This window comes from Liolophura sinensis, chromosome 8, assembly GCF_032854445.1.
Source record: "Liolophura sinensis isolate JHLJ2023 chromosome 8, CUHK_Ljap_v2, whole genome shotgun sequence".
In the NCBI taxonomy this organism is placed as follows: Eukaryota; Metazoa; Mollusca; class Polyplacophora; order Chitonida; family Chitonidae; genus Liolophura; species Liolophura sinensis.
Window position 1 is genome coordinate 5,810,570 of NC_088302.1, and position 9,828 is coordinate 5,820,397.

The following is a 9,828-nucleotide window of genomic DNA, read 5'->3' on the forward strand; positions in this document are numbered from 1 at the left end:
TATACCTAGAACCTTCGAGAATATGTAAGTTTTCTTTGCCCCTTTCGATGTTTGTGAGACCACAGGCTAACACAATCACCTGGGTGACCATTAGACTTTGTATCATCGATTTCACAGGCATGAAATCACGGTAAATGCCGAATTATTGCGAAAATCGAACGGCGAAGCCTGTCGGAGGTAAGTAGGCCAGTTCATGACAGCCATCACTCAGCTCGCCATATAAGGAGTGAGGCGGAGTAGTGGGTGGAGCAGACGAATCGACCTTTGTACCCGGCCTGTATATACACGCGACCGTTCGTCGACTCATTCATAAGTGAGCAAACACCGAGGTGTACACATCGTACAGGAGATCCACTGCGATTTTACCACTGACGGTTTGCGTGTCCACTCATCCCAGGTTACTGACATATATTGGAGTTCTACTGGAATGGCTGAGACATCTTGTTTGTCCTCAATTGGTGGGCAAGTGTTTGATGATCAAATTGTACCTGATCAAGACGACTGTTTTTTTGGTGCCAACCTCGGAAAATTTACCACATATTTCATCTTGGCAAGTAAGTATGACTTGCTTATGATGTTATATTTCAGTTGAGAATTTTATTTATTCATATTTATATATTTATCAATTTTATCTTCGTCGTGGCGTGTAATTCAAATCGTCAGTACTGGTTTGCTGGAGAGTGCGTAGTAAATACACTTGGTCGTAGCATGTGTGTGTAGGCCTACGCTAGTCCGATGTCGGCGCAATTCACCCACTGAGGCCAGTTGTTTGCCTCTACAGCCTACATGTTATTAGTAGGACGGCCTGACAGGGGCCGTTGACTGGTAACCGCGTGCATATTGATTCAGTGAGAACAGCGCCATCTGCCGGCAACCTCGTGAAAAATTTGCTCAGAGATTGACTGTTTCATAACCAGTACGGGTAGCGTGGTATATGTAGATACGTACTTCTAGTAAATACGGACAACGGCTATAAAGAGTGTATGGGGATAGAAATAAACAGCGATACACTGTCGAACTATTGTTATGACAGGAAGACTTGAGCTGGTTGTGTGTAGGTCCTGGGCCAGGTGCCCACATGTGGGCGTGTGAGAAAGCTGCTTGTTGAATGAATGAGCGGGCCGTGAGTGTACCGATTGACCCCAGCTGAAGCGTTTGGTAGGATAGCGACTGTGTGGGCGTAAGGGGCTGCTAGTGTCCAAAGTGCGATTTGCTTAACTCAGTAATCTCTCTCCGATTTTCAGCAAAAGGTAATTTTTCGGAAGATAGAGCTAATCGGGCAAGAATCAGCGAAGCTAACCTCGGCAATAACAGTGGTATACGGGTTAACTAGTGGAGATGCCGGTGGCCGCTGAAATACTGCGTATATGTATCAGTGATGAGTCATTGTTAGTTAGAGCTACGTCTTCACACCGTAACTGTGTCTGATGAGTATTTTGTATGATGGTTCTAGGGCCGCCCGGACAGCTCATGCTAACCTCATGTTTATTGGAATAATGTCAACGTGTACTTGAGATACTCACACAGTGAAGGCCTGTAGATATACTCTTATTCCGAGCTAGTAGCCAACACGTGTGCCATTTTCTCGTTATATTTGGAAACCAGACTTGTCAGAGGCTGATGATGTCTGGCTGACTCGTCTCTGACGAATTGGACGAATCCATCATCACTCTTGTTACTCTTGATAAGCATATACTATTAAATAACGACACAGCACTTCTAATATTAGATATGGTTGATACTGTAATTTCCAGTTAGATTTAGGTTTCGTGAATGTTATGTATAAACTAACTGGCGAAATTTCCCATGTTGTTACTTAAGTATTCCCACGATGGTATACACTGCAGACTTGGCAGCCGTCACGCATGCTGTTCCGCACGCCATATCGTTAGAGCACTAAGGAAACACTCCAGCTTTTAAGTAGTTCGTATTGGCTGTACCCCTTCATTTTATTGACATCTTAGCAAATAATTGGCTAGATATTCAGTTTTATTCCGTTCACAGCCCTCTTGTTTTAGCCAAGGAGGCAATTTGGCGAAACTTACTCTGGGAAAACCTCGCCTTTCCCGCGTACAATCTGTTAAATAAAAGTTTCACTTAACACCATAGCTACTCATTGCTTTTCAAGGGCTACCGCTGTAGAATTCGATGACTTTTTGTCTTACCAGGTTTGTGATATATTAGATGAGATTTCACCTCAATTACTAATGATATTTCATCTGGGAGCACATACGTGACCACGCGAGTCTTGTGCCCAGAACAAGCACAGGTCTGCTAATCGGTTTCGAAAGAGTGTTAACGAAGAGAGTAGTTTTAGTCAGGGATCTGTGGTCTGTGTTTGCTGTGAAGCCGACGGCCTGTTGAATGGCAGTGTGTATGTTTGCACTGCACCGCTTGTGTGGGGACAGCTTAATGAGTCCTCCGACGCAGCCTCTGTGGATTTGCCACATACAACCTTTAAGGATCTGAAAGCTTTGAAGTGTTTCTTTGCTCACAACGGCTCAAACAAATTACCGTTCTGGTGCTCACCAGAGAAAACCCGACAAAGACTCTATTCTTTTGTTTTTACTGTTTTTCAGGTAAGGACGGAGTTAGATAAATACTTGCCGGCACACGAGCTCGCCACGCCAACAGACCAGAAACGGCGAAGAACAAGCGCTTCCGCAGTTGATGACTTCTTGTTTGACTTCAAGGGTAACGAGAGAGACGGCCCCTCTGCCAGCAAGCGACGAGCTTTAGATATAAGCCATCTCAGATCCGGCATTTTCAACGCCAAACGATCTTCCAATATGCATCTCTCAGAACTTAACGGAAAATGTTGCGCCTTCGGAAAGGAGAGAAGCTGCACTTGTGGAAGAATTCCTTCGCGCAGAAGCCGCTGATGTACGAGATGGCCAGCAGGGACAAATCAAGGCTACGAGCGCAGAATGGATCAAGACAGAACCACAGGACAATGAAAACTTCGACTTAACAGCCACATTCTTTGTTGATGACATTGTTGACAACATCGTTCCCCAGTCCGAGATGGAACTGCAGGAGCAGAGTCGGAAGGTGTCAGATTCTATTTGGGAGGACTTGCGCGCTTCCATCAACATGGTTGAGTTTTGCGGAGCTCAGGAAGAAAGTAGTGTGTGCCATAGGGTGAAGATTGAACCTACGGAAGCTGAGCACAAACCGTCTTGTCAGTTCGAAAATCTCAAGTCAATTTCAAAGTACAATTTGCAGGCTGTGAAAAGCGAAAATTCTGGTTTATTAAATGGCTCCAAATTAACGGACAGGCCAAAAAGTCTTGGAGTCCAACAACTTCAGCATGAGCATTTATCTCAACAGGGTGCAGCTTCAGCTAGCACTGCCATGTCTACCCTCCAGTATATCCAAAACTTCCACAAGTCAGCAGTTCAGTATGGCCCCCATACACCCCCTCACATGGTGCCCATCTTGCTTCCTCCCACACCCCCTAGCTCACAACCTGCGAGTCCTAGCCAGGATGCCATCAGGAAAACGCCACCACCCCCATACCCAGGTCTAGCCCGCCAACTGGCAGCTTCCTCCGTGAACTGTATCCCTGTCACCAGCATTGCCTCCCTCAGCATGGGAATGCCTGTAAACTCTTTGGGCATGACCGCTACCAAAAACTCTAAAACTCCAAACACACATCCAGGATGTTCCACCATAAAGTACAACCGAAAAAACAACCCTGAGTTGGAAAAGAGGAGAGTTCATTTCTGTGATTTCCCAGGTGAGTTCGACAACAATCTGCCTTCATGTATATATATAATATATCTGTAAAACGTGTTTATAACTGGCGAAGAGTGAAGGTCTCGGATATACTATGATTCTCCGGGATTTGCTAGTGGAAGTTGTAATGAATGTAATGACATACTAGTTTATTCATAACGGTTCCGGAAACTGATTCCCAATTAACTAGTGGATTTTATGTGGTTTGCACCCTGTAGCCTCGTGGGGTTGTAAGAGCGCTTGAGATAAAAGTATTGCTGAATTGGTCAATTCAGTTCATAAAATGTATGTCGTAATTTCTGTATTATCGCTCAATGTCACGAGACTTCACGTCCTCAATGATTCAGAATAAGTTCTGTGATATCCGCATTGTTATCGCTATAGTGTAAGTGGCAGTACCACTTGTACATTCTTTACATTTGCAGTCAAGTAAATAGAGACCATTGTATTCAAGACCGGCTTTAATACAATCAATTATGTCAATAACCGGGGTTAACAGACTGTCGGATAAACACCCGAACTGAAGTCGGTCACTGACCGCCTTTCTATCCTTCAGTGGAGCTGTTTACTGCTCAGCCCAAAAGCATATATTCATGTGGAAAAGGACCCTGTGTAGATCTCTAGCCCTGCTGGCTGTGCGTCAGCAAGACACTCGTGAGCCGTCATCCGAAAGGTGCTTGGATCTAACTGATAATTTCGCCTCCGTATTATGAGCGGTAAACAGGCTAATATAACGACCAGCTCGCGTCCTGTAGCTGATCGGCTCTCACACTACGTCATAGTCTTCATTCGATCGCCTTCGGCAGGGACAGAGATTCCAGCCTTGGCTGCTAGAGGCTGGAGTTGTAAACATCACCTCAGGTTGTTTTTCCAAGGTGAGAATACGTTAAAGAATTGACCTTGACGTCTATTGCATCAGCGACTAATAATAGATCAGATGTGTTTACCAGGCCTGTGTTATGTTGACGTGTACGGACAATACTCAAGCTCGGTCTACACAGTAGTGCTGTGGCGAATCGCTTTGATAACGGCCACATTGGCAAGGAATTGCCGTGTTTTGTCAATCAGAGGCATCTAAAAGGAATGGCTTCTCGTGACATTGAGCGTTGTGTTGGGAATTGTCGGTGTCGTTTATAGTTTTGCTGGCACAATCCGAGCGGTGATTAACTGTATGTTTTTTTGTCCTGTTTCCAGGTTGCAGAAAGGCGTATACCAAAAGTTCCCATTTGAAGGCTCATCAAAGAATACACACAGGTAAGGCCCTTGAATAAGACCGGTTAGATTAGTGCCAGTGGCATTGGTTTGGGGACACGGGATCAGGACAGTGTCAGCTTATGGTGACCTGTCGTTTGAAACCAATCCCAGCTAATATCTAGAAGTTGGATCTATTTGTTGATGGCGATATCCTCATGAGGCCATGTCTGATAAATCTGTTGCACAGAGGACAGCATTCCTGAAATAACCCAATCTCCAAAGGCCTGTGTTTAACTACACTAATTGCTGACAATTAACCCTGAGTTGGATTGAGAGGAGTGCGGACATCGGAATGAAAATGCCTTGCGCTGTTGACACTCGAATAGAGCTCTTCCATGCGGTGACTGGGCCGATCAGGTCTTCTGTTTGTATACTGACGGCTAAACAGCCCGTCTTAAAAGTGTTCGCCAAACAACTAACTTTACACGGCCAATAAATACGCGCGATCGCTGCCTGTGTAGACTATAGAAGCCTGAAGAAATAAGGCGAGAAAATAAAATATTGGCAGAATCATGGTGTCACGTGACCTGTCCATCATACCCGGCTACCAGAACCTTTTACTACTTGGTGTGTCCATTGTATGCGATAGTGATGTACATATATATCTATATATGCAATGACAAACGGTCGGCGTGTTTCACAAGATATATATATATCTCCAGGGTGTGAATTCCGATTAAGTGAAAAAGTATCTCCACAGTTCTGTGGAGATATTTTTTTCTTGTCTTTGAAAGAAGAACTCAACCTGTGAAACCTGTTGTTTGATAATGGCAGCTGTCTTTAATTCTGATGTAATATGTTGTTTATGATATGCTTTATGTCAAGACAAAACATTAACCATTTGTTTGTTTTTTACCTTTGTTTTCAGGTGAGAAGCCATATAAGTGTCACTTTCCAACCTGTCAATGGCGGTTTGCCCGATCAGACGAACTCACCAGACATATACGGAAGCACACAGGTGCCAAACCTTTCAAGTGTAAGGTCTGCGAAAGATGCTTTGCTCGCTCCGATCATTTGGCTCTTCACATGAAGAGGCATGAACCTAAAGGCAATAGATAGGCTCCCCCTGTAGACGTCTCTGTTGGAGTAATTCGGCAGTCCCGGGAGCTGGCAGTCCCAGTCAGTGCTGGTCGGACGCCGGCAATGCTGTCGTGGTGGACGCCATGGACCCACCGCCAGGCTATCCCGCACAGTCAAGGTTGGGCCTGGTCTCGCGGAAACCGCGCGTACCGCAAGGGTACCAGAAGAGACTTTTCCTAAACTGCAAATAGTCCTGCATTCAGGGAACAGGAAGCAAAACTGATTTGATGGATTCGGACAGATGAGGTGGATGATTCCCGAGCCGTCCGTTACATCAGGATCAGGACATTAGGCAATTTGCCAACCAACGGGTGTGCACTTGTCTGCACCGTTGCATACTATTTCAGACATGTCGCCGTACCTAGCCGTCGGAAGCACTGTGTAATAGTCATTCCAAACTGCTCATTTCATAGGTGTTTTTGTTTGACAGTTATGGTATAAAGACAATGGCTAAATCGAACACCTGTGTTAATTTATTGTAATGCTAAGTATAGAGAAGTCGTGAGGGTAATATTAAATGGCTTGTCCTCGTGACTGAAAACGTACTTAACGGTCAGCTATTACACGTGTGGGCTGCCTATAGAGATCCCTGTCTCTAGCTGGACGATTAAATAACGACATTGTCTTAATATCTTCAACAGACCTCCAAAGCAAAGCTTAGTGTTTGTCGATTTCAAACAGTCATTGTGTTTAATAACGTGTTGTTTTTCATTCTTAATTAAGTGATACTTGTTTGACTTAAGGATATGGTCATGCTCGATAAGAAACAAGACACATGTTGAATTCCCATAGATAACGCCGTGTTATCTCCCTTCAAATCGTGATACTGCCGAATCTGATACGTGGTCCGAGTGGTCAACATTATTGGTGCTGAATTCCTGTTTTGTTATTTGTTGGGAATGTAGTGCTTACATGTTGGGAAAGTAGTGCTTACCTGTTGTAATTGTATGGCAGCCTATGTGCTATTTTTGCTGGTCCGGCTATGTGATATTGTCTTGTCGATATAAAAATCAATTTTATATAGATGTTCTCACCAGACGTATAGGAGACCAACGGGGAATGCACTCATTTTGTCAACTGCCATTTTGCAGTATATTTTCCACTTTTTGAACATGAAATAATTTATGCTCCGTTTTATATCTTGTTTGAGATTCTGCTGAACGTTGATGGTGTACACACTTGGTGTAGATGATAACATTCGCTACATATGGTGCTCATGTATAGTGTTGTTTTTGACGAGACTTAAGCAGCGGGGATATTCTCACCAAGAGTTATTACATGTGGTAATATTATAGATACATTGTTATGAAAGACAAATGTTTCATTTGTATGAAAATAAAACATGAAAAAATGCAATGGATGCGAAACACAGTTATATGTCTTGGCTGTTTTCATTCCATTATTTCTTTCTTTTATTTATTTATTGCTGTTAAATTACCGCTGTAATCAAGAATTGTTCATTTAGATAAGACTTTTGATTAAAGGAGCACGTGGCCTCATTGGCTATAAAGGCCGACATACAAAACTAAGTTATTTCTGCGTGTATACGTACGGGATTGTCAAAAAAAGATCACCGGTTTCCATAACTCCACTGACACATTCAACAGCTGGGCCAGCTTTATTAAACCTCTTTTGCGCTTCACGATTTGAAAAGGGTATACCACTGGGAAAACCACACTTATGCATGATTATGATCACAGCTGAGGAAATACAGGTTAGTACACAGGATAAGCCTTTGATCAATACAGAAGCTGTTGTATTGTCCTATATCAAAGTGCAGGGCCTCCGTGGCTCAGTTGGTTAGCGCGCTAGCGCAGCATAATGAAACCAGGAGACTCTCGCCAATGCGGTCGGTATGAGTTCAAGTCCACTCATGCTGGCTTCCTCTCCGGCCGTAAGTGGGAGCTCTTCATCAAGCTGCGGATGGTCGTGGGTTTCTCGCGTGCTCTGCTTGGTTTCCTCCCACCATAATGAAATATTCTTGAGTACGGTGTAAAACACCAATCAAATAAACAAACATATGAAAGTGATGTACGCGCCAACCGTGTGCTGTGGCGTTTGAGGTCATACATTTAGAGTATTCAAGCTAACGGAAATTGTAATTGTCAGTACAATGGGGAGTGATGCCTGTCGGCAACCTCCTTATAAGGCTGTAGTAGGTTGATAAAATCCCACGTCCACGAAGACCATAATAGTGTAAGGGGTGTAAACAAGTGACACTCACAAAGGCCTGATGTTTACGTTTTGCCAAAGTCATTCCGTGACTCTGTATTGTGGCGTATACATATCTCGCCTTGTAGCATTTGTCAGATCTTGCGTAAATTCTGATGACTTTAATCTGCGTCACAAGGCTCTTTAGTATTTAAACTAGTTTGTCAAGGATACTCCATCAAACGCCTTCATTCTAAGTTTCTCAAATTTTACAATGTGTACACGCTCTCGTTGGCAGGTATGGACAGAGCGTTCAGAATCTCTGGCGATCTACATAGTGATCAACCACCAAGACGCCGCTGTTATCCTTATGTACAGATCTATCGCGTACAAGATATTTAACAACATAGATGGCGCTGGTTATCGAGTGTAACCGTCTATCTTATAGATGGCGCCTCTTGTAGCATGAGATCCTAACAAATCAACCGGAAAGTCGTAATCGTCCGTTACTTTTGAATCATAATCTGATCGGTTAAGGTCGGTAACGCTCGTCATTATCAAACTGTATCTAATACCGCTTAACCTGGGGCTAGGGGCCGTAAAGGCAGCCATGCTCATTACGTCTGCATGATGCCTTTATGAACAGTTGCAATCAAAGCGCGACTGAGATGCCTTGTTTAATTGTTATTTGAATTTGAACTTTGATATGGAATTCAGGCCTGGAATATCCACTGTCTGCCCTGCATCATTGAAAACTGATGGCCGCTTCTCTCTTGTGTGTTACCGGCTTTATTTCCTATTTGTATAATTTCCTACATACATTTGTCTTTGGGAACTAGTGTTAAACGTTGTTTTGAAAATGGATCTTGCGATTATCGACTCGCCTTTTACCCACTACAAATGGTATGCGAATGTCGGACATGACGCTTATATCTGAAAGAAGCGAGTTGAGCAATCAAAGCTATTTTGCCGCTAAACTTACCACATGTGAATGTAAGGCGTTAACACGCAAACATAAAATTATATATGACATGACGGCCATCTTGCATTTTGGACAAAACCTTTAAAAATCTTCTTCTCCGTCCACCATAATGCTGACCGCCGTCGTATAAGTCAAATATTCTTGAGTACGGCGTAAAACATCAATCAAATAAATAAATGAATAAATAAATGAATAAATAAACATGATCGTCGACTGTAAGCCATACAACCACTCTAAAGAATACATTGCGCATGACCCAGTTAAGTCACATGTTTGTAGCGTTATATTGCTAGATGCCAAGTTTTAAACATTTCATACCAGTTCTGTATCCTAAAGCACTGAAACCATTAAAGAAAATGGCCAATATTAATATTACGTTAACTTTTTCTAAACCAAATTTCCTGCGGAAAAGCACTGAAGACATATTTCGTTACACCTATAATCACTTATAATAACTGCATAAACAGATCGAGAGAAGTGGCAGAGAACAAGTTTGGTACCTGTGATGTCATTCGGCTGAGACCGAATATAGCATTATTGATAATTTTTTGCGTGGGAGTATTGCATCACATATGTACACCTGCACTTAAATCAGGTGCAACTTGTATTTTACCAAACGCAAG

General features: G+C 43.2%; 1 protein-coding gene across 1 annotated transcript; it reads left to right on the top strand.

The window, feature by feature from the left end:
* The first annotated feature begins 312 nt into the window (after nucleotides 1-312).
* LOC135472461 (Krueppel-like factor luna) lies at nucleotides 313-7,443 on the top strand. The gene is made up of 5 exons (XM_064751977.1): nucleotides 313-554; nucleotides 2,580-2,867; nucleotides 2,899-3,739; nucleotides 4,933-4,992; nucleotides 5,861-7,443. Exons 1-5 carry the CDS (start codon nucleotides 474-476, stop codon nucleotides 6,049-6,051), a joined length of 1,461 nt encoding a protein of 486 aa, XP_064608047.1. The 5' UTR covers nucleotides 313-473; the 3' UTR covers nucleotides 6,052-7,443.
* Nucleotides 7,444-9,828: the final 2,385 nt, after the last annotated feature.